Below are 25,773 nucleotides of genomic sequence, written 5' to 3'. Positions count from 1 at the left end.
AGTTTCTTGAGATTTATTGGGCCCCATGACCAAAGTTCCCCTTCTAATCCCTCTACTCCATAGACTCAAGACCTCTGCCAAACCCCTCCAAGTCCTCTGAAATCCTTGGAAGATAGCCTTGTTTCTTGATAACCACAGGGCTAGGATTACTACAGCTCCCTTTGAAAATCAATACATTAATATTCTACTTTGTAAATTAGTATCACTATGTTTGGTTACCATAAATCAGTATTACAGGACCTACTGGTAATTCCACTAAGACACCGCCACACAATGGGGCCTACCCTGGAAAAGCCGGCTAGCTAGCCTTACCAGTACAGGAGGATTTAGAGAGCTGGAGACAAAACTCTAAACAAATAGAGCCAATAAGTGCATGACATAAAAACGAAACTAGAACCATGGTGGGAATATTCCTTTCAGTACCAACCTTCCTTCCCTGCTCCTATTTTAGAGGCGGATGGTTATTCTTGTTACCTATCTTGGGAAACGTTTGTATATCAGCAGATGCCTCTTACGTTTTAATCCAAAGAAGTGATAATGTGTGGCAGCAGGTACAATGGCAAACAGAACTTTTAAAGTAGGAGGTTTGACAGATTATTTCAACTTCCATCATGTAAGCAACTGTTCACTCAAAAGTAAGCTATACTCCCACAACGCTCAAAATAGAAGATACAAACATATCTTCATAGTAAAAAAAAAAAAAAGAAAAAAAAAGGTATTTTAAGACTTCTTTCTCAGCAAGGAGCAAAAAAAAAAAGCGATGAAACAGCCATTTCATTTGAATTCAAGGAGTCTTGCACTTGAGGTATTACCTAAGCTTGCACTCTGAGGTATCTCATAAGTATCCTGAGTAAACAGGTATGTTACAGACTCTATTGTGTCTCTCCACAATTCATATGTGGGGCCTTTGCTAGGTGATTAGGCAATAAGGTTTTGACAGTGGGGGTCCCCATGATGGGAATAGTGTCCTTTAAAAAGGAAAGAGACAAGAGTTCTCTCCCCGCCCCCCTCTCTGCTCCATGTGAGGACACAGTGGGAAGGTGGCTGCCTGCAAGTCTAGAAGAGAGTCCTCACCAGGAAACTGAATCTTCTGGCACCCTGATCTTGGATTTCCCAGGAGTGTGAGAAATACATTCCTATATTTTGAAGCCACCCAGTCTACAGTGGCAACCTGAGTTGACTAAGGCAATAAATATCTTTTAAATAATTTTTTTTTTAAAATGGGTATTTACAATCACTTACCTGCTACTAAAATCTATCACTGTGCTTGTGTCAGTTACCCAGTGATTTCACTTGAGTGACACAGGCTTCAGATTGATATTCTGCCCATAAGAAAATTTGATTAAATAATAAGCTATGAAGAATAGGTCATTCACTGGGAAGCCAGGGAGCAAAGCCAGAGCTAAGCTGGCGTGTCCACTCTTAGAAGCTGAGTCTGAAAGCCACTGGATCAATACTAAAGGCTGGAGTTGAGAGTAAGAACAAGGCAGTGTCTGGAGCCTTTCAGTCAGACAAATCAGATGAGACATAGGAAGGCAACCCCATGGTTGATTTAGTCCCTCATTCCTATTCTCCAGTGGAAAAGGACCTGGCAATAAACAAATATATAAACAATGTATAAACAACCCTGGGGATTTGCTGAGAAAGAAGGTGTGTATACATCTGGTGTAGTGACAGGAGCATGAATGTTAAACCACAATATATACAAATGCATCATAAAGTCTAGTTAGTCGAATATCATGAGCCAACAGTGCTATTGATAAAAATGTGCATTACAACATACACTCTAGGGTTAGCCCAACAACCGCAACAAGCTCAAGTGATCATGAGCTTAAACAGTAATTTTCCAAACCAAAATAACAATGACAAAACTTTGGTCGACTTAACAACATGATATACTGGACACAAAATATCCTTCTTTTGAATTGGGGGAATTCCAACTAAAACTTGTTTGTTGGCATGCACAGTAGAGCTCTACAAATTGCCAAGTGTGTTGTGGCGGAGACTTCCTGAAAAGGACTTGAACTTGGGAGAGTTTGGGGTTTACCAGGAGGAGTCCAGTGCGTAACTGAGAACCACTGGCTGCTGTGAGGACCGTGCCTCCAGAGAGCTCGAGTGCTATTTTACACTTTGCCCAGTTCATTGTCATTCATTTACTTCATTCATGCATCCCTTCAACAACTATTTAGTGAGTATTTGATGGCAATATTTCTAACCTCGCTTCCCCTGCTGCCCAGGGTGCACTGGGTTTTCAGGGCTCTTCCCTGCTCACTGTTTTCCTGTGGCAGTTGCCTGGGAATCCCAGTAGGGCCCGGCTGTTCCATGATGCTGTTACAGCCTCCTCCCTAGGAGTGATAAGTGAATGATATCTCTGGCCATACCATTCCTGAATGATAGAGTGTGATGATGTAGGAAATAATGTTAAGAAATAAGAGACATCCCTAGCCGGTTTGGCTCAGTGGATAGAGTGTAGGCCTGTGGCCTGAAGGGTCCTGGGTTTGATTCTGGTCTTGATCCCTGGTGGGGGGCGTGCAGGAGGCATCCAGTCAATGATTCTCTCTCATCATTGATATTTCTCTCTCTCTCTCTCTCTCTCTCTATCTCTCTCTCTCTCTCTCTCTCTCTCTCCCTTCCTCTCTGAAATCAATAAAAAAATATATTTTTTTTAAAAAATAAATAAGAGACAAACTTTTGGCAGCTATATATGATGCATACATGAGCAAAATTGTGTTTCATGCCAATTTCTAGGAGTAATATTTAAAATATTTAAGCATGATAGTTCTCTAACAGAGCTTTAAAAGTGTGGGCTCAAAACTGGGAGATATTAGTTATTTAAGGATGGTGTTTATGGGCATCAATAAACTATGCTAAGAAGGTAAACCTTTGGAAGACTGATTTCTAAGTTATGCATTTAATACCTAAGGACTAGAAAGGCTGAGCAAATTTAGCAATGATAAGTATGGACAGCTGCTCCCTTCAGCTAAACCAGGCTGTGTTGTCCCCCTTAAGCCAAATAATATATTTTACAAGTTGAAACATTTATTTTTTTGCTTGCAGGCAGGAACAGTTAACAAGATCCCGAAGAGACAAAAGAAGTGCTAACAATAGGGAAGGATTAATGTATAACATCTGCATATTATTTTCCATCATCTGGTCAAAAGGAGCAAAGTATATAAACACAAATCAGAAATCCTAAGGTAATTTTCATTTCCCGAAAGACAGTAAAAGCTATATACACAATAAACTGCATTGCCAGACATTCACACACACACACACCTAACAAAAGTTTACAATTTCCTACAAAGGATGTGGGTAAGACGACCGTGTTCCTGTGGTAATGATTTCCCAAACAAGAAAAAAAAGTTAAAAAGACAAATCTTTTGCTAAGCTGCAGGCTACCCGGCCTCCTGATTTATGAGAACAACAAAAATAGAGTAGATAGAGCTGTTTAAGAAATAAGTTAGAAATCAATATTCCATGAATCAGCAAGATCTATCAAATAAAACGACAATTTACAGTGGAAAGAAATTCCTTTCATAACTTGATATTGCCAAAAAATTTTATTTTGTAGCATGACACTTCAGATTGACACACTACCTCTAGTATGTTCTGTGGTCAAACGAAATAAATATGCACACATATCCCATAAGATTCTACTCAATCCTTAATAAATAACAGTTCTCTTAGTAATACAAATACAGATTCATCCAATTAAAATATGGTGTACATTTAGTTTCTCATAATCTCATTTTCTTTCCTTGCCTTTTTGCATATTCTTATCTTCTTTCAGTATTTCCATATTAGTGCTATTTTACACTTTGCCCAGTTCATTGTCATTCATTTACTTCATTCATGCATCCCTTCAACAACTATTTAGTGAGTATTTGATGGCTTCAACAAATGATTGTGCCAAATCATTCATATTGCACTTACTGCCCTTCTGGAATTAATTCAATATTTCTAATAATAAATATTTCTATCTCTCTCTCCCTCTGCCTTCCTCTCTCTGAAATTAATAAAAACAGACATTTTTTAAATGTACTATCTTCACAACAACAAAATAAGTAGGTATATTATTATTGCCATTTCACAAATCAGTCTTGACACTAAGGGAGTGGCTGCCTGTGGTCTCACAGCTGGCACATGGCAGTGCCAATGATGAGCCCTTGGTCTGTCTGACCCCAAAGGCTTTTCAGCAGCTCATCTGAGGAAAACAATTGGTACCCAATACAAAAACATCTTTGAATAAAGTTTTGTTTGAATCTATGCTACTCATAAAGCTCAGACCTTCTCCTCTTTCATTGGCCACTAAGAACAATATAGTCTTTAGATACATTTTTAAAGAAATACCCTTTAACAGGGATTTTTTGAAGCAAAGGTAGTTAACTCATACAAAGAAAAATGCTGATTGATAAAAAACATTTTAAAATTCTGCAATTTATCTGCCCAGGAAATGTGCTATGCTTGATTACTTTCAGACCACTCATAATATTAACTGGGAGTAACAGATAATAGACCATATGTAGTTAGGCATTTACAAATGAGTACTTTACTACACATTAAACCAAGGGAAAAATGCAAACATAAAATCCCATTTTTATTAATAAGAATAAAATAATACCACAAAATTAATGTTAACAGGATGTTTATTATGTTGCATTCACCTTAATTACTCCATTTTTGTTCGTACCTTATATTCTTCATAATCATTGTTGTCTAGCAAGTCCCTTTTCTCCATTTCTATAAGTTGCTCTGCAGAAGGCTTAGCTGGCAGATCCTTAATAGAGGCTTGCTCATAAATGGGCTTTCCATGAAAAAACAGTTCCTTCCAATCATGCATAATTTTATATGGAATCAGACTATCGCAAAAGAAAAAAAAGGTAGAGATGAATCAACGGTTAGTCATACATACACCTTAAACTATAGTCTTTCTATTATATATTAGAGGCCTGATGCACGACATTCATGCACTGGGGGGGAGAAGAGGTTCCTCAGCCTGGCCTGCACCCTTTTGCAGTCTGCGAGCCCTCCAGGGATGTCCGACCGATGTAGAGGCAGGCCACTGTGCTCACCAGCCATTAGTCTGGCTTATGGCTGAGTGGTGCTCCCCCTGTGGGAGTGCGCTGACTACCAGCAGGCAGCTCCTGCATGGAGTGTCTGCCCCCTGGTGGTCAGTGTGCGTCATAGCAACTGGTTGTTCTGCTGTTCGGTCAATTTGCATATTACACTTTTATTATATAGGATACATTCTCCAGGGTCTGCTGTTTGAGACCAGGGATTCCAACTTGCTGTTATATTCTTTTTTTAAAATTTTTTTATTTTATTGATTTTTCACAGAGAGGAAGGGAGAGGGATAGAGAGTTAGAAACATCGATGAGAGAGAAACATTGATCAGCTGCCTCCTGCATACCCCCGACTGGGGATGTGCCCGCAACCAAGGCACATGCCCTTGGCCGGAATCGAACCCAGGACCTTTCAGCCCGCAGGGCGACGCTCCATCCACTGAGCCCAACCGGCCAGGGCAATTCTTAAAGGTTAATAAAATGTCTGGGGCTTAGTAGGTTTGCATAAATGAATGTTACTTAAAGACACTGTTCTTCAAACTTTCTGACTATGAACTAAGAACAATATATTACAAAATGATTCACACTATCATAATACTTAGGTTTTTTATTCCCAGCTGTCTTGTTAAATGGCTGTGTGATTTCAGGAAATAATTTAAATGCTCTGGCAATAGTGCCCTCCTATACAAAATGAACAGGTGGAACACTTTTCAAGGCCCCTTTAAGAAGCCAGTTGGTTTACATATTTTCATATTAATGTATAACAGAAAGATCGACTGTATGGTTGTCTTATTGTCACTGAACATTTGTTAACCTTTGAGATGATTTATCAGTAATTATTTCTATTTAAGTCTGAGGGATGACTAGAGGAGGTAATCAGACAGAGTGATGGGACAACAGTTCCAAGATGAATAAAGCGGGCAAGGAAGAAAAGAGACTGACATGGCTCAGATACAGCTCTCTAAAAGTAGCTGGACTAGAGCTTGAAATTACGACTTAACCAGCAGTAGTTCATGTATTTCATTCTGAGACATGGCACCACATGGATGAACCTTGAAGACATGCTAATGAAATCAGCCAGATAGGAAAGGACAGATGCCCCATGTTTCCACTTACACGAGGGACCTCGCACAGTCATTTTCATAGAGACAGAAAGTAGAACAGTGGTTTCCAGGGCCGGGGAAGGAGGGAGGGTGGAGTTATTGTTTAATTACCCAGAGTTCCAGTTTGGAATGATGAGGGAGTTCTGGAGATGGATGCTGGTGATGGGGCACAACAATGTGAATGTACTTAATGCCACTGAACTGTACACTTACAAACGTTAGAGTGATACATTAAAAAAGTAGTATTTAAAGTTATAATTTAAAATATAATCATGTTTTCCATGAATAAAATATTAATAGTTGCTAAAGATTTCTTTATGGAGATATGGAAGTTTAGAAGTTAATAAGCTCACGCATAGAAATAACACCAGAATTATTAAAGTGTCATTGGCTTCTATGATGAAGTAAATAATTAAATCATTGAATTATATATTGCCCAAACTTAATCTTGCAGTTATTGAACTAATAGCCTACTATTTGACTATTAATAATTTTGTTAAGGAGCAGTCTTAACAAAAGTCAGTTCATATAAATAGCTTGATACCAAAAATATATATACTGATAATATCTTTCTTAGTGCAGAATATAGAGAAATTAAAATCAGTTTATCTTGATTGTTAATCATGTAAACTAAAAAAAATCTTAACATACAGGGGGTGGCAAAAGCAGGTTTACTGTTGTAATACAAATAAGTAATAGAATAATTAATAAATAGTAGAAGAATTAAACTCTGTTTTGAGTACTCACAACTACACACCTACTTTTGCCCACCCGTGTTCATGTGCAATTAACTTATTCAGTTGCAATTAAAAGACACATTTTCAAAGGAAAGCCTCCTTAAAAGTTCTATATATCAATACTTCTGGAACTTTAAAATTTTATGTATTTTTAAAATTATAATAAAAATAGTTTCATGTAGGCAATATGCTCTCTATATTAATGTTCATGAAGCAGGACTTAAGAGTAGTAAGGGGCAGACTAGTATATGCCTCCGTGAAATACTACAGTAATCAAACTAATGCATATAGGAAGTCTTGAGCTTGCTAGAGAGTTGTGCTCTGTAAGTGGGTTTTTAAGTCATATATTTGACATAGAAATAATATATGTTTCCCTTTTGCTTTGGCCACCAGGAAACTCAGATAAAATTTGTAGCTCAGTTGCAGTAACTGGCAAACCTGCTGCCCATATAACTGTGTTTCAATTTATCCCCTTGTTGTTAACTTTCTACTTAAATTTAGATTTTCCCTTGTTCTTATTTTGGCATAGTCTTAATATTTCTTGTTTTGCTCAATATTTTCTTATAAATTGCATTAATTATTAGTAAAAGAATCTTTAAACAATTCCTGTCTCCTAGGAAGTCCCGAGTGTTTCAAATAAATTATCATAGTTGTCTTAGTAAATTGTAGTACATTTACACACATTTAAATGTCAAAGACCTCTAAGTGCATGTTAAATAAGGCGAGTCAGGGGTGAATTAAGTCAGTATCCAGGTTCTCTGGACCCCACTTCTCAGCCTTCTTTTCATGAAACATTTTTCTCTCTTCCCCACCCAGTGTCTGCTTTACATTCGTAACCTTTCTCATTCTCTGGGGTGTCTCTATTGTGTTAACTGTAAAAAAACAAGACTTACTTATTTGTCAAAAGCCGGTATTCTGCCACTTTCGTGGACAAGTCAAGTATCTGATCCAAAATCTCTGTGCATGCTAGGTAGTGCTTCTGGTAGAGGGCCTGCGCTCGCTCCACAGCGATCTGCTCGTGAAGTTCCCGCTCTCTGATGGCTTGTTCTTCAAACTCGAGCTTGGCTTGTCTTGCCAAAGCCTAGGGTGACATAGACACTTTTAAATCACCATGACTGGGCAGCGGTTGAAAAGAAAATAATGTCTTCATTTTAATAATAACAGAAATAAATCTCTAAATAGAATGAAACCTCCTTTTACACCAGGAAAAACAATGATAGGGTCCCTTCTCCTGAACACGTTAAATTCTGAGAATGATGCCAAAGACAAGTTCGGAAATACTCCCCTTAAAGCTTACTGATCAGCAAAACCGAGTACGGACGAAACTGGGGCTAATCAGGGAAAGCCCAAAGTGGACTGAGGATAAGTTGGGTCTTAAGTGTTTTAAACGAAGTCCTGATCTCACGGGTTTCAAGTAGTCAGGGACGAGACAGAAACAGGCGCCTTTGCCCAGCCGGTGTGGCCCAGTGGCTGAGTACAGCCCCATGAACCAGGAGGTCACTGGTCCCATTCCCGGTCAGGGCACATGTGTTTCTGTCTCTCTATTCCTCTCCCTCCCTCCCTCTCTAAAAAATCAATAATAATAAAAAAAACATTAAAGGGAAAAAAAAAGACACAGGCACGTCAGTGCTAGACCTCAAGCACGTCTGTCCTCTTTGTACCCGTCTAAGGAGCCTTGCTCAGACACAGCTGCTTGGCCAGTGCCCTTCATAGGGGAGTTCTAGAATACTGATTTAGACGTAGAAAATCCTTGGGAAATCCCCGACAAATGTTACATGTGCTTAGACATCAACAAAACCTGCTGCTGTCCCAGCCTTAATGCATTGATAACATTCATGCCTAGAGACATGTATTTCTGCAGAAAGCAACGAAGTACTTAAGCAGTTTGTCATTACCCTCAGCTCGGTTTGCACTATTGGTTTGTTTAAAAAACCCTTTCTTCACACAAGTACGAAGGTCGAACTCGGCACGACCAAATACCGCTTTTCAGGCAGCTATCCCGGCTCCTTGAGACATTCTCTCCTGTGCTAACCGGCTCCAGAAACAAGACCTGCCTCCTGTGCCGTAACCCAGTGAGGGCCAAACAGAGGCGAGCCTGGGCCTGGATGGAGCTGGGATGGGATCTGAGCCCGGGTTCCGTACAGGAGTCAAGTACTAGCTGTGAACTTGGGCCAATCAGGGCCTGCGACTCTCTCTCCTCTGTGGACAGCGCAGATACAGTAGGGCCTTGACTTATGAGTGTCCCGACTAATGAGTTTTTTGAGATACGAGCCGTCTCTCGGCTGATTTTTTGCTTTGAGTTGCGAGCTAAAATTCCAGTTATGGGCCAGCTTCAGATACCCCACCACTAGTTGGCGCAGCGAACGTCACAGTGAACGCCACAACATCAGCCCAGCATCACGTGTCTCACTCGTTCACTTTAATGATTTGACATACGAGTAATTTGAGTTACGAGCTCCGTCACGGAACAAATTAAACTCGTAAGTCAAGGCCCCATGGTATTAGGAAGATTTGCCATGAACAGGAAAACTGACTGAACCGTCTTGTCACAGCAAATATTCCTTATCATGATGCCGTTCACACAGGACTGAAGGCATGGCAATAGACTGTGACTGTCCGCTGCACTGAATGGGAGGTCCTTTTGTCTTGTTATTGTAGTTCTGCTTGTTTTATTGTTGCTGGGAAAGGGGCCGGGCTGTGTGGCCTCTGAGGCCAGCCCTGTCCCCGTGGCCGGCTGAGGAGTGACAGGAGAATGCCTTAGCCTCGTGCAGCTCTGCAGGCCCTGTTTCGTAAGAAAGCAAACAGCTGAGGTACAAAGCTTTATGGCATGCTTTAGGAAGCGCGAAGAGTTCTGGAGAGAGGACTCTGAGAGAACAGTAGTTAGAAGAGAATTTATGGAGAAAGTGACAGTAAAATGGGTCATGAGCTTGGTTTATTTCCAGGTCATGAGCCTGGAAATATTGGAATACTTAGGGTGTGATCAAACCCAACCTGAGGGCAGCAGGGCCATGTCTGTCCCTAGGACAGTGGTTCTCAACCTTCCTAATGCCGCGACCCTTCCATACAGTTCCTCATGTTGTGGTGACCCCCAACCACAAAATTATTTTCGTTGCTACTTCATAACTGTAATGTTGCTACTGTTATGAATCGTAATGTAAATATCTGATATGCAGGATGTATTTTCAGGGATCTCAACCCACAGGTTAAGAACCGCTGCGAGCTTTCACCTGGTACACCTCCCTCCCTCCCTCTCTCCTTCCCAGTTCCTCCTTTCTCTCTCCACCCCCATCTCTCTACCCTCCCACTCCAAGTCCCTTCCATGTCTTTCTTCCATCTTTCTAGCTACCTAGTCTTCTACCTCTACCCACACTACCACCCCGGACCCTGAGCTAAACTCACTGTAACTTCCTGTCACATCACAGCAAAGTGGGTTGCAGCCCCAGGAAAGAAAGAAGGAAAGGGCAAAGGAAGCCTGTGGTGTGCGTTCAGACTCTGGAGTCTACAGACCTGGCCTGCTCCCAGCCTCGCCACTGAGAAGCTGTGTGACTGAGCTTCTAGACCTCATTTTCCTTGTAACATGTGGAAAGGATAGTGGCCACATGAAACGGCCATTGTGAGAGTACATAAGCATGCAATGAACAGAGCTCAATGCCTGACTCAAAGTAAATGCTCAAAAAATGTTAAATATTAATGTGTTCGATTATTGTTAAAACAATAGTAGGCCAGGAATTTAAAATCAGAAACTGTCTTAATAGATACCCAATTTTCTTAAAGAGATTAGCAAAAGCAATCTAAAATCAAAACAAAACAGACAAAAACTCCTAAATAATGTGCACAACTCCAGGTCTCTCTCTCTCTCTCTCTCTCTCTCTCTCTCTCTCTCTCTCTCTCTCTATCTCATTTTACCAGACATTGGCTTAAGCCCTGGGGAAACAGTATTAACAGAGGCACACATGGTCCCTGTCCTCACGGAACTCTCACCCATGGGAGATACAGACAAAAAGTCACACAAATCCACCGATAATTATGCACTATACGTGTCACTAGGGAGAGTCGTGGGTGTGAGGGTCCATGCAGCAGCCTGACCTGGACACGCCATGTGAGGGGCTCTGCAAGATGACCGCTAGCTGGGGAAAGGCAGGTGGAAAGAGGGGAGAGAGAGAGAAGTGGCTTCTTCAGGGTCCGAGAGACCAGTGTGGTCGGAGTCCAGGGGATGGAGGGGACAGGTCGGAGCAGGGGTGTGGTGGGCAGGAAGCCAGGGCTGGGTGCTCTTTAGTGTGAGTCACGGCTGTGGTCACATCCGAGTTACCAGTATTCCCCTGGCTGCAGAGCAGAGAGCAGTGTGGGAGGGGATGAGAGCAGGACAGACAATTTGTATAAGTTCAATCTAATTTTCTCCTTTCTTCATTTCTAACAAGTTATCCGAAGTCTCGTTAAGTCCTGCATTAGGGAATTTCTGCAGATGGAAAAGATGAAACTGATGGAGGCTCCTACTGGCTTTAAAGCTACATCCAAAGGCAAGTGAGTCTGAATTACTCAGAGAGGACAGAGGGAAATGTGCTGAGAACACGGAGAAAGGGAAAGGGGTACCCCACTCCCCTGCAGCTCCTGGGGAGCAGCAAAGCTTCAGAGGGGAACATGTGAGGGGCCCACAGAGGCCGGCATGGCCTCCTCAGAGACCTGTGTGCTGATGGCAACGTGTGGGCTGGCGTAGCTGAGTCTCAATGGCAACAGGCTGGCTTGTGCCCGGTGGCCGACACGTTTCCCTGATGACTTGACCCCGTGACCTGGCCACTGTACAGCTCTGTGGGCAGCGGTGAGCTGTTGAGTTTAGCTGAGGTCGATTTGAAAGACTAAATAATGTTATGACCTTGCACACGCCAGCTGTGGTTGCCAATGCATAGCCACCAAACATAGAGGAAGGAGAGCTGGCGGCAGGAGGAGCTGGGGTGGTGGTGCTGGCATGGAGGGAGATGGGCAAACTGAAGAGATTTTTATTTAGTCCCTGCAATCAGCAGGACTCAGTGATGTTTGGGATATGGAGGAGTGAGGACTAATCAGACTTCAAGTGGGCCTGAGGTTTGGTTGGAATATGGAACCTTAAAAAAGACCAGTTTAGAGACATGGGTCATAAATTTGACTTTAACGTGTGATGTGGATGTGAGATATATGAAGAGAGAGGTCAGGGACGCAGCTGGACACATGGATGCACATGTCAGAGGCCGGAGACATAGATGCGTGAGTCCCATGTCTGTTGCAGTAATTACATCCCGTGGCTGTGGAAGAGACTGTCTGAGGAAGCAACAGAGGAGAGAAGGGAGAGTGGGGGGCAGGACTCGGCTTTAAGGACCCCGTGAATGCTTTGCTATTCCAGGAGAATGTCCTACACGAGAGCAGAGGCTAAGCGGCCAAAGAAACAGAAGGAAAGCCAGGAGCGTTCTCAGCTGTGCTCAACAGGATTGGCCAGGAAATCGCGAGTCCATCCCATTCACAGTAATAGTATGAAGTACTACCAACAGCTCATGAGCACCATGAACAAACGTTAACGTTTTTAATAAATTTAAAGGTACTTATCGAATTCTCCCACCGTAAATAACAGCAAAACTACAAGAACAGTTAAAAACTAATTTTAAAAACGTCCTGTGCCTTCACAAAGGGGAAGGATACTGCTGTAGAAAGCAAAGGATGTTTTGTGTTTTTAGTGGATATTACCGGAAAGAAAAGGTGATAGTGTTCCCTTGAAAAATTCAACTCTTCTTTATTTCATTCCTCCTTATGCACTAGCCACTGTTGATGGAGGAGGGGATAAATACAAGCTGTGAAACTAGCCATCTCAAAGGGAGGGGCTTCAGGGAGCAGCTACCTCCGCGTCAGGAAAGGCAATCCCGTGGAGGAAGGGATGCGATTGTTAGGTCCCTGTCTCTGAGGCTGCAGTGGACCTCGGTGGCCCAACCTTCCGCAGTCTGTTCCATCCCAGGTGAGGAGAGAGAATGCTTCTCAGCCCAGGGAGACCAGCGCTGCTACAGCCACATTACTATGCTGCCCCTGATTAACTGGGCTTGTGAGGCAAATGTACTCTACAAACAGGCACCTGGAAAGGTTAGCTAAACACATCATTTCCAGGGTAAGCAAATGCACTCGATCCGTTCAGCTTCACTCCTGTCAGAAAAGGAGGAATGAAACTATTATCCAGACAATTCCGCTCTTGAGAGGACACGGAGGTCAGTGTCCACGCAGCCATAGGACTGTGGAGAGCGGTAAGATCTGCAGAATCAAGACTAAAGGGGAAGGGTAAAGGATGGAGATGCTGTGTGCGTTTTCACTGTAGTTGTACAAAAATAAAAAGGGGGAGATAATGGAGAGAGATCATTGAATGGCAGCCACATACCTACAGCTTTGTTTACCTTGATAGGTAGGAAGAAGCAAAAGTAACCTCAGAAAGATTTTTAAGGGAGATATTGTTTACCGCTTCTCGATCGAGAGCATCCTGGAAATCTTTAAGTCGCCTCTCCTCATATTGTTTTTCTCGGAAAATTCTGTTTTGCCATAAGACTTCCTTCTCGTGGCGGACGTGCATGAGCTGCACGGCGATCCTGCGCTCCTGCTGGGACTGCCGCATGAGCCGGTTGATCAGCTGCTCCTCCCGGTAAGCCTCCTGAGAAGACCATTGGGGGAGCCAATCACTGTCAAGGTCATGTCCTAGTTTCCCACTGGGCTAAGACCCTGACTGTAAACAGTGTGGGAAAGGTATAGCATTCATCTGCATCACTTCCCGCCATTTGGTTTAAACTTAAACATGGCAAACATCAAGTCATAAAAATAAAAAATTTCCAACGAAGGTTGCATACTTTCGGTATCTAGAAGAAGCATTAACGGATTTACTAGTATAGCTCCCTGTTATTTAAATAAATTATTGCCTCATTTAAAATTTGAAAAAGATAAATCAGGTGATTGTTTTCAAGGTTTTATAAGCAAGGGATCTGATTCTCAATTTTGAGTATGTTTGCAGAAACGTGGAATTGTGCTGTAGGTACTCTTAACGGAAATGCTAGTTGTGAAAACAAATAGAGGCGCTATCTGGCTGCAGATGGAGGATTTGATTAGTTCCCTGAGGAGGCATCTCAACACCTATTGAGTGAGGAAAGGCAAAAACCGAATAGAATGGGAAGACGGGGAAGAGGCTTAGGAGAAAGGACCTACAGCTTATCCTAGAAAATTGTAATGGTTGCAATCTGGAAGACAAACCAGATGCATTCTCTTGGTTCTCTTTCAGAGAATTAAAGGGGAAGCAGTAAGTGAACAGTGGACAGAGCATGGAACTGGGATTCAGAGGCCCTGGCCAATGCACCGCTGTGTGTCCTAGACAAGCAACTCGGATTTTCGGGGTCTCTTTCTGGACAAGTCAAATGAGGGGTTTAGGTGAAAGGTGATCTCCAAAGCCCCTTCGAGCTCTCTCACTTGTCTAAACAGAGACATCATGTGGAAGGGTGAGGTAATTCAAGTCCTCAAGGGGGAAAACTCAAAAGAATACCTGAGAATTGGCGTTGCCCATTTAACACTCAATAACCCAATTATTTAAGAAGCAAATCTGGCATCATTAATGACACAGTTTCACACCATCTCTCCCACTATGTGATTATGAGAGGAATACTGCGTACCTTTTCAGAATCAAGATACAAACAACAACAATACTGCGGCAAATGCCACAACTTGAACCGGGGAATTATGTAAAAATGTAGGTAAATGTGAATCTGAAGTGGGAAATAACCTTTTAGCACAAAGTGATGTTATGATGTCCCATTGATATCTGAGGCAGAGTGGCAGATGACACATAAGATACGCATAATGTGCATATGAAAGACTGCATTTTGTGACATTTCCAACAGTATCATTTAACCAGCATCCAAATATCTAACCTCTTGTGCTTCGTGGGCTATCAGCTGGTCCATTAACAGTCTCCGGCGTCTTTTCTCCCTTTGCTCTCGTGCAAACGCGTCTTCTTTGAGGCGCTTTTGGATTTTTTTAATGTAGTCGTCATCCGAGTAAGTGCTTAACAAATCGGCAGTTGTCTGGGCTGCTGTATCTAAAGAAGGCTTGGGTGTACTGAGGACAATAGTTTTTATTTTAGATTCAAAACAATATGATCACGGGCCACTACTTGTGAGCATGGAGGAAGAACTCAGGAGAAGGGTCCTCGGAGCCCTCTGCTAATTTGTCATTATATTATAAGCATGAAAGTGAACACTAGAACTTGAGTGTGACACTTCAGTGTGGTCAACAGGTTCCGCTTTGCCTCCCTCCTTTTCTGGACTCGAGCTCTGGGGGCCTTTTCTCTAGGCCCATCAACTCCTTGTTCTTTCACTTCTCACGATCTTCACTCTACCCAGACACTCTGGATTTCTCTCCCTCTTCTTCCTCCTGGCTCTAGGCCTCTTGCTTCCCCTGTTTTGAGTCAACAGTAGCACAATATTGGTAACCCAAGTGTCAGGGGAGTCACGGGCATACTAACGCCAGGACACAGAGTACTTCCAGGGTGGTTCTGTCCACTGCCACTCTCTCTCACCTATGCACGTGCAAGCTGCTCTAGGACCTCCCAACTATCGGACTGTTGAGGGCAGTGGCCCAGCTCCTGCCGGAAGCTCGGCAGTTGAATGTTGACTTGCTCGTCATGCCACACTCACAGGCACAGGTCTGACCTAGCTTCTCCACCAAGTCCTGGAGACCCAAGATGAAGAGACCTACTCGGGGATTTGTCCTACCTCATGTCCACAATTAAAGGCTCAAGGAGAGCTGGTCTCACCAACACAAAGCACACACACTCAGATGGTGGCTTAGAAGAGAACTGCTAGATTCTTTCAAAAGTTATCATTAGAAGATGTATTGTTATGTCTATAAGGATCAAATAACCAATTCCCATCCTCATACCTCTTTAAAAAATAAACAATGGCCCTAGCCGGTTTGGCTCAGTGAGTAGGCCTGCAGACTGAAGGGTCCCGGGTTTGATTCTGGCCAAGGCACATGTCTGGATTGTGGGCTTGATCCCCAGTGTGGGGTGTGCAGGAGGCAGCCAATCAATGATTCTCTCTCATCATTGATGTTTCTATCTCTCTCTCCCTCTACCTTCCTCTCTGAAATCAATAAAAATATATTTTTTAAAAAAGAACAAAGCCATCTATAATAATAAAAGCATAATATGCTAATTAGACTGAACGAACAAAGCCAGGGCTGTGTGGAAAGCCCAGGTCGCGGGTGCCTGCCAGCAGCTGGAGGGAAGCTCGGGTCCCAGGTGCCTGCCTGTGGCCGGAGGGAAGCCCAGGTCCTGGTTGCCAGAGGGAAGCCAGTGCTGGCAGCCAAGGGAAGGAAGACCTACTCTTGCACAAATTTTGTGCATCAGGCCTCTAGTTCTCTCATAAAAAAATAAATAAAATAAATGAAAAATAAACAGTGTAAGACAATGGTATAAGATATATCATAATATGGCTTGCCAAGAAATCATGAATTTTAATATTGGGAATAATTATGGTTTTTAATATTATAAATTAATAGTGTATTTGTTTTAAAATATAACAATTTTACTTAAAAGACAGGACACATTATCGTTGTGTGTAGGAACCAAATGGTCATCAATTCTCATACAGAGAAAGTTACTCTTGCAAAAGCACAGCTAGTGCATGTTCAATGAGGCAATAACTGCATGTTAGAGTACAGATCACATTATATTATAGTTCATTATTTCTAGGTTTGCTGCTCCCTGCTGAACTCTGAGCACATAAGAAAAGCACATAAGAAAAGTATCCAATTTTATACCTCTCTGTACTTAGGTCTCATATGCCTGCCATGTAGCTGATGTTTGCTAAATTTCAAATGATATGCTAAGAAGTATAATATACATGTGATATAATTTTTTAAATTACACACTAAATTTCTGGTTATTGTATCAGCAGGGGCTCAGCCTTCAGTTCATTCTGTCACTGAGAGTTGCTGAGCAGAAATTGAGTAGCTGTCAAAGTCTCAGTAATGAAGACAAAGTTTATCCCAATCTATATATCAAGATTTAGTACAATTAAGTATTTATGAAAATTATGTAACGTAACTTTTTTAGATCACTCATCAAAATTCTTACCATATTTTTATATAAATGTGTTGTTTAAAATATTTTTTTCCTAGATTGAGCATGGATGAATGGCTCTTTTGACACTGTATTTATGCTACCGATAATATAACGAATATACTTTATCAGTCGGTTCATTCATCCACCCATCCATCTGTTGTCTTATTACAATAAAGGTCTGAACAAAGCTACATGATACTTCCTTGAATGAATATTCATTTTACTAGATATGGGTTTTTTGAGGGCAATAATTATGTTTTCTTTTTATCTGCTTGCCAGGCTTCCATAGAGTTAGGATATGTGTGAATTATTAGTACTAGGAAACTTGGCCAAATTTGTAAGTATTAAAAACAGCTTGTTAGGAAGAACCGACGGGAAATGTGTGAATCCAAGTGTCTTGTTGCAGCAGCCAGCAACCTCAGCTACAGAAGCAAACAGCAGGTCACATTTGTTCCTTGTCTTAAAAAGTAAAGACGTACATGTGAGGGGAAAGTAGCCATGGGAACCCTTGTGTTGCTCCCGTTGAGACCTTTTATTCTCCCACGAGGGGAACAAGGGGCTCTGTGAGGTGACATCCCGAGGAACTGTCGGGAGCTGGCTGGGAGAGGATAGCAGTGCTTTCGGGCATCAACTGGTATGGTTTCACAATGAGCCCAGAACATGCTAGAGTCTAAGCTAAGAATTCAGAATGTCTCCAAAAAAGTAGCGATTGCAAAAGAGGCTTCCGAAGGACCATGCTGTACCATAGCCTTGGTTTTCTTTCAAGGTTTGCTCTAGCCCAGGGCTTCCCAACGTTTTCCACCTTAGGGCCATCAGAGAAAATGCTCTTTGTGCAGCACGTGGAAGGGACGTTCAGTCTCTGATGAGGCTGGTCACGGCGAGGGGGGACTGGTCCAGGGACTCTTGCTGCCCGGGCCCTATCCTGCCTTTCTGAGAAGGGAAGGTGCATATTCATGGTGCCCAGGGGGAAATCTCTAGCAGGATGAAGAGGAGGCTCCTACAGAGAGAGGACTTCTGACAGACATTGCTATGTCCCTCCTTTTCCCCTCCAAACCGAGCCCAACTTTTATTCAGAAAAAAACAATGTCCCTAGCCAAAAACTACACTTCCCAGCCTCCCATTCTGCTGCGTAGGACAGTGTGACTGAGTTCCAGCCAATAAGATGTGAGCAGAAATGTTATATGGGCCTTCTGAGAAGGCTCGTAAAAGGAGCCATTTAAGACTGGAGATAGCTACTTTGGCCTGTCTTCCTTCCTGACACTGGAACATGGGCCAAGTGGCCGGAGCTCCAGCAGCCATCTGTGCATGTGACGGTGAGGATGCAAATCACACAAGAGGACAGTGGAGCAAAAGGCACAGAGGAGCTCAGTTCTTGAGGACCTTGGAGCTGCAACACACACCTTGGATGCTTACGCTCTGATTTCTGTGACACACGAACGAAGTAAACATCCATCTACTTCAACCCACTCTTGTCTGGTGGTTTCCAAAACTAACTGGTAGAGAGACCGAGGCTCAGGTCCAGTCAGCAAAGGCCACAGGAAGCAGGGTGCGTGTCTGCAGCCATGCTGTACAGGGATGGTCTTTGAATCATCTAACCGACAGGGCAAGGTCACAAATCAATTGGAATGGATGCTGGGGCAGGGAATGGGAGATGCTGCTGTGCTTGGTGTCCCCTCTGGTTGCTAACTTGTGTGGTGTCCTAGGAAAGGAGCTGGCCCTGGGGCCACAGAGACCACCATCCACCAGAAAGTAACGAAATATTCCAAGACGGCCCTGCTGGTGGATGTCATGTGTTTATCACTCCAGAGTGTGTGGCTGGTGAGGTGAGTGAAAGAGTTGGGGGAAATCCAGCGGTTTCATGGGCCAGTGAGGTGGATGTGGTGGGTTCAGGCGGCGGCCACCTGGGTGTGTGGGCATGGATTGTGTTTTCTCATGGAGTCGGGGCAGCACTGGAAAATGGGAGTGGGAACCATGGCTGGGCATCAGGAGTTTCTGCAGAGGGTGGGAGGGGAAGTACTGCATGCATTCTTCATCCGGCTTTACTTTCCTGCCACATCTGACTTCCGCGCCACTTTTTCCTAGCTTTTTCTTATTCCTCCTCATTTGACGCTGTTTCCTTCCCTCAGAAAGATTAATATGGGACTGAAGTATATAATTTGTGCCTTTCTTCTTTGACAAAGATTTATTTCAGTCTATAAATTTAAATTCTATAGATTGAGTAGAGTTTGATAGTTTGCATAAAAAAAGAAAAACACCTCAAACTGCTCCTATATTATACATAGTCCTTAATTGATTATAGTGAGTCAATGACCCCCCCCCCCCACCATAGGAGATCTTTATCTTTGGACAAATGAAGCCCATTAACCAGGCACTTTTTCAATTAAGTCACCAAACTGACTTAGTGACATTTGGTCAACAAACTGATTCAATAACTCTATTGAATCCCTGTGTTAAATGCTGAGGAGACACATAAGAAACCAACTAGCGTCTAAAAAAGGTTTTGCTGTGGCAAACTTAAACTTGAAACAATTTTAGTTTAGAAAATGTTAAGCAGAGAATAGAAAAATAATTGAACGTCGCATTATAATAGCCATTTTCCCTCTTGAACTTTACAAAAGTTGTTAATGAACCATTAATCTGAACTTTAAGTCATTTATATGCTTTCGTGTACTGTCATAATGAAGCATCTACAGAGTGAAAAGGTCTTCGGAACAGCTATTCCAGGTACACTATTCCAAATATTCAAAACCTACAGCTTAAAAAGAATGTAGCTTTGTGATTATTAAAATAGTTCATATCTCACCTTTCTTTTGCTTGGAGATCCTTTTTTAGTAATGCTTCAAACTCCTTAATCTCATTGGCCACATCCTTTAAAAAAAATTCATTATCAGTTTTCTGCCTCTAAAAATCATTGAAAACTGCCACATACCCTATTTATTCAAATTTACAAGATAACATGCACTACTAACTCAAGCTAATTAGGAAGTGAGCTTGGAAAAGCCACACTCCAGCAAATTTCTAAAATTCTGATCTGTTACTTCTCCTCTGGATTAAATATACCTAAAAAATATAAAAATTGCTTAACCTGAATCATTTAGTTCACATTTCAGCTCTGAATTTAATAAGAGTTAGGACACAATTATTTTTAAATTTAAAAACATTTATTAAATTATAGTTGAGATTTTTAATTGCAATTCTTATAAATGAGGATACGCATTTTTGGATATAAATATTTCTTTAAAAATCACTGCCTCATGCAGCCTCATTTACACTATTAATTTGCTCTCTATTAGTTCATCCTCTGTCTACTGCATTTATTAATAAAATTTAATCAACTCTAGGAAATATAAGAATTATGTACTTTACTAAAATGGGGTCAGAAGAAAACATCCGTGGGTAATATTTCTTAGAATCCACACACGGGATTTTTTTAATTAAAAAAAATAAATGTAGCCCTGCCAACTCTGCTTTGCCAGCATTGTGAGCTTGAGTAGAACATGCCAGCTTTCTGAGTTTCAGTTTCCTTATCTACAAAATGGGCAAAAGAATAGCCTACCTAGAGAGTTATGTATAAATTAAAGATCGTGTCAAGTGTCCAATCCATAGCTTGACATATAGCAGATGCTCCATAAATGGTAGCTGTTCATCTTCTTCTTGGGTCATTATTGTAGTGGTATGCAAACTACAGGAATTTGTATCAAAATATACTATTATTCCCCCACAGAACAGAATCAGATGGTATCCTTTGGCATGGATCGCTAGCAAAAACTCACTTGTGTAGGTAACTTAAATTTAAATATACTGAAAACAAGCAAATCACTCAACATGTCTAGGATTCATAGAAAAATAGTGCAGCTGAGTGAACACATTAGGGAGGAATAGCACAGGCACGGTATGTGCGCCTCAGCTGGCCCCTGTGGCCCCCACGGGAGTCATGCTGACAGCACCCGTTCTGGCCCAGTTCGTTAGCGATCACAGAAGCCTCAGCACAGGCACTCACACAGGTGCTGTCACTTAACCAGAGTCTGTCACCTCTGGCCCAGAGCTGCATTTTCTGTTTCTGAACAAATAACATGAAACGGACTGAATGTGTATACCATGGAAGCGTTTTCATGAGAAGGGACATGCCAGAGATAATTTGTAAAGAAAGTAAGCAGTTTTGGGAAATCTCTCTATATGTTTTAGGGAACGATCATTCCTTTATTAAATAAACACAACCCAGTATTAAAGGACAATCACCTACCTCTGCCTCTCTTTTCTTTTTCATCATCTTTTGGGCCTCAATTGCTTTCAGAGTACGGTTTGATGTAGGTTTTGGAATCTGTATGATAGCCGCTTGGATTTTGGCCATTATTTCATTCTGTCGTCTTCTGCTCAGGCGTTGCTGAATACCCCATAGACATTAGTTTAGTCATTCAGTTCATCAGACTACTAGGCAATGTCACACACTCATAGGAACACACACACACCATTTCCCCATTGACGTTTTCAGAACTCATCAACTAACCAATGGACTGGGGTCACAACTGTATGATGTCACAAAGCAGGTGTCAACATGACTTAGTTTGGAAAGTATGATATTAAAACACAGTTTTGGAGTCCCCAACTTATACCAGTCAATTGTGTGTATTTTCATTCTGGGTGCTGATGCAAAAAGGAATGTAAAGGTTTCCCACACACAAACACGAGTATGATTCTTTCCCAGTTCCACCTTCATGACCTGCCCGATAGTGGGAAGAGAAAGTTCTGTCTGAAGATGATCTGAAGAGGAAGCTCAGTCTAGGACAGTGATGGCGAACCTTTTGAGCTCGGCGTGTCAGCATTTTGAAAAACCCTAACTTAACTCTGGTGCTGTGTCACATAGAAATTTTTTGATATTTGCAACCATAGTGAAACAAAGACTTATATTTTTGATATTTATTTTGTATATTTAAATGCCATTTAACAAAGAAAAATCAACCAAAAAATGAGTTCGCGTGTCACCTCCGACACGCCTGTCATAGGTTCGCCATCACTGGTCTAGGAGAAGGTCTCTGGGAGGACTCCTGGGCACTCGATAGAAATGACAAACTTCCCCCAAACTCAGTCACACTGAAACACTGAATTCATAAAATACTGAATTCATGTCATGTCACTAAGTCATGTAAGATGATTACAAAATCATCTCTTCTCTATGTAGGCAATCATTATTTTAAGAAGACATAAGCAGAAGGGCATAATTAAAAAAAACATTAGGTAAAATATTTTACAAATAAATGATTTAGGAGGTAACGTGAAACTAATCATGACTTTACTACTAAAGCAATATATTAAAACAAATGAGATCATTAGTATCTACATCTAAATATAAGAAATGTCAATAAGAAATAAGTCAGAGATAAAATAATTCTAAAATTTTCTTCACTTCCTTTTCTAAAATGCAAATTGTTACTTAACTGCAATATGTTTATCCTTTATCTTAAGAAAACCAGGAAGAGCTAGGCTCTCTGTTTTGTCCTATTTGCTTCTTATCATTTTAACAGTTTATTTCAGGATATCTAATGGTATCATACTTTGTTTTTCCCAACTTTCTTCGGAGACTTTCTGCAGGAGCCTCGGCAGGCTGGTTCCACCTGGAGTCCCAGCACCCGTCCTCACCACGAAATGCCCAGGGAAGCCCACCCCCTTTTCCAGTCTGTGGCAAGTAATGTGATCCTAAGACTTTCCAGAGTTCGTCCCTCATCTTTCCCTCCCTCCTCATGAGGAGCTGGCTACATTCAGGATATGTTAACTTCTTATCATTCTAAATATATGAATTTATATAAAGTGGGTTACAGTGCAGTGAGAACTCTAATTCTTTTGCCTGCAGGTTACACATTCCATACACACAGCCCCCAGCAATTCTCTGCAAAGTCTGTGATGACTCCACACTCTCTTGTCCTCTCAAGTCCGTCATGTCAGAGGAGATCACACAAGACTTTCAGAGAAAGAGGAGAAGCAACAGGGAGTCAGTCAAAGCCTGAAGGGCCAGGAAGATGCTGAGAGGTTTAAGGGGGCTGGGAAGGGAAGCAAGCCACACTGCCAGGAAGAGAGAGATGGGGGAGGGTAGGAAGACCAAGGGGTTGCAAAGGAGGAAGAGGAGAGAAGAAATGTCCACTCTGTCTCCCTCTGTGGTGACAATGGCCACAGCCTTCGCTGAGGAGCCAGGACCCCCCCCCCCTCCCCATCACTAATGCAACTGATTCACTGATTTCTACCAGACATCTTATAAAGCAGTGGTTCTCAACCTTCCTAATGCCGCGACCCTTTAATACAGTTCCTCATGTGGTGGTGACCCCCAACCATAAAATTATTTTCATTGCTACTTCATAACTGTAATTTTGCTACTGTTATGAATCGTAATGTAAATATCTGATATGCAGGATGTATTTTCATTGTTATAAATTGAACATAATTAAAACATTGTGATTAAGTACAAAAACAATATGTAATTATATATGTGTTTTCCGATGGTCTTAGGCGACCCCTGTGAAAGGGTCGTTCGACCCCCAAAGGGGTCGCAACCCACAGGTTGAGAACCGCTGGATCAAGTTGTCCTGCCATTCCAGAGAATGGCAGTTCTTGCTTCTTAGCTATGAGTGGAGGTGCCAGTGAGCAGAAGTGGAGATGGCGACAAGGGGAAAGTGAAGGAGAGAGAGGTAGGAGCAGGCAGAGCACGCGTCGCATCGTGCCTCAGCAGCATGCAACTTGGGCTACATTAATGCTTATGCAATGTGTACTCAGGCATCAATCACACAGTATACTATGCACTCATGAAGTTTTGTTAAAATTGTGCTAGAGAACCTTTTCCATATTAAAACTTCTTTGTTGTTCCTTGAGTTTTTGAAATTTTTCAAGTTTCTCAGATTGTATGCGGACAACATCTTCTTTCATGTGTACGTATTTTTCTTGAAACTTGTGAGTAACCCGCATCAGATTGAAATCAGTTTGACGTGGTATCAGGTTTCTAAGTCTCTAAATGAAGAAAGCATTTCAAAAGATGCCATTATTAGAGAATAAAGAGTATATCGTTGTTATAAGCACACATAACATTTGTCTTTGAAATAAAATTTCTATAAGATACTATTGTTGGTTGCTAAAATAATTACAAGCCCCATTCTAATGACTCACATCCTTAATTGATGTAAGGAGAGAATACAAAAATATGACTCGAATTCTTTCTTACAAAATAATCTGATATATATAGTTGTATAGTAAATTTTTGTCCTGAGTTAAATTTTTAATAAATGGTATTTAAATTATTGGAACTATATTTTTATAAAAATAATTTTATAAAACCAATTTCAACAAGTAAGAGATAATATAAGTCAGGTTCTTTCTATCACTTGAGCCTCTCTCTTCCTAGTAACAAGTGAGGAAACATTAAAACTTCCAGGCCACTGGAGAATGCGATATTATAAGAAAATAAACTTTTAAAGATGATTGTAAAGTGGGACACAGAAACATGGACCATGTATTTAACTAAAACTTTTATATTCAGAAGTAATCTCCGTTGAAGCTGAAGACTTACTGAAAAAAAAAAAAAGAAAGAAAAGATAACATTGGTCCTCCTAATGTGGCCTCAGTGGGTCCTGCCACTTACTCAGAAGAATGTTTGAGGACCTTCGAGCTGACTTTAAGCTCCTCCACACCTTCGGCCCTTTTCTCTATGAAAAATGGCCTGGCCTCCATCTCCACAGGGACAGCAACAATGTAAGATCCTTGATCAGCTTACCTCTCTGCTTCAACACATATCTATGTCTTCAACTTCATTCTTACTTTCCCCCCAACCCAGGAAGTACCCACGGAGATCACAGAGAGCCTACTGTTAAGTGTGTGACTCCTAGAGTCAGATCGTTCAGGTTTGAGTTTTAGCTACTTGCTCTGTAAAGCTGGGCAAGTTTTCTAACCTCCGTATCTCAGTTTCACCATCTGCAAAGTGGGGAGAGAAAAAATACCTATCTCATAGGACTGATGCGAAATAATATTAGGCAAGACAATATATAGAAAGCACCTGGAACAGGGCTTGGCACTTCATTAAAATTCAGTGAATTTTGATATTACTACATAATAAACACCAGTGTCTTCCTCCATCTGGGACTGAAGAGTGTCATCTCTACTCCTTCAGCTGAACCCCTGCCTCATTCCTCCTCTTTCCTCCCAGAGGCTCTCCTTCCACTTCTTCCTCACACCAGGCATCTCCTGCCACTGATTTCCGTTACCTCAACCAGCAGGTTGTCCCAGTATCTCTATCCATAAACAAAGTCTCACGCTTCCCTCGAGCTTCTCTCCCACAGCTATTGCTCTTATTTCCTTTTCTCCTTCACCTTCAAGTTTCTTGAAAGAATAGTCTATGCTCCCTCTTTCTCATCTCCAATTTATTCCTCAACTCACTGCAATCTAACCACTAAACTGAAACATTTTTCTCCCCCTAAAATGTAAGCTCTAAGAGGATTTGGGTTCATTGTGCAAGTGCCTGGCTTAGAGTAGGAGCCCAGCATATAAGTGTTCAATGGATGATTGGCTGACTCTGGTAGGTCACCCAGGGCCAACATGAAACCCAATGGTCTCTAGTCTGACCTCATCTACCCAGCTCTGTAGAATTTGTTACTGCTGCTTATCTTGGACTTTACAATGTCTTGTGTATTGTCTTCTTGAAGTTAAAAAAAAAAGCCTAACTCTGAAGTAGATAGAGATAATTATCATTGTTTTTACAGTTGGGATAATTAAGACTGTTCTAG

The 25,773-nt window shown here is 41.7% G+C and overlaps 1 protein-coding gene and 1 long non-coding RNA gene across 2 annotated transcripts in view; one reads left to right on the top strand and one right to left on the bottom strand.

Moving 5' to 3' along the window:
- Positions 1 to 18,759, top strand: part of LOC111826328 — a 62,490-nt gene extending 43,731 nt beyond the window's left edge. The window contains exon 3 of the long non-coding RNA XR_002829649.1: positions 18,718 to 18,759. This is a non-coding gene — a long non-coding RNA (uncharacterized LOC111826328). The remainder of the gene's footprint in view (positions 1 to 18,717) is intronic.
- The window catches only part of SPEF2 (sperm flagellar 2), a 128,744-nt gene that overhangs the window by 89,551 nt on the left and 13,420 nt on the right, over positions 1 to 25,773 (bottom strand). Inside the window, exons 4-10 of the mRNA XM_006090107.3 lie at positions 23,837 to 24,007; positions 21,258 to 21,398; positions 19,818 to 19,882; positions 14,820 to 15,006; positions 13,370 to 13,558; positions 7,797 to 7,984; positions 4,691 to 4,859 (exon numbers count right to left, since the gene is read on the bottom strand). Coding sequence (XP_006090169.1) covers positions 4,691 to 4,859; positions 7,797 to 7,984; positions 13,370 to 13,558; positions 14,820 to 15,006; positions 19,818 to 19,882; positions 21,258 to 21,398; positions 23,837 to 24,007 — 1,110 coding nt within the window. The remainder of the gene's footprint in view (positions 1 to 4,690; positions 4,860 to 7,796; positions 7,985 to 13,369; positions 13,559 to 14,819; positions 15,007 to 19,817; positions 19,883 to 21,257; positions 21,399 to 23,836; positions 24,008 to 25,773) is intronic.

This window comes from Myotis lucifugus, unplaced genomic scaffold, assembly GCF_000147115.1.
Source record: "Myotis lucifugus unplaced genomic scaffold, Myoluc2.0 scaffold_68, whole genome shotgun sequence".
Lineage (NCBI taxonomy): Eukaryota > Metazoa > Chordata > Mammalia > Chiroptera > Vespertilionidae > Myotis > Myotis lucifugus.
The sequence above is the reverse complement of the archived record's forward strand: the minus strand, read 5'-3'. Positions and strand labels throughout refer to the sequence as shown.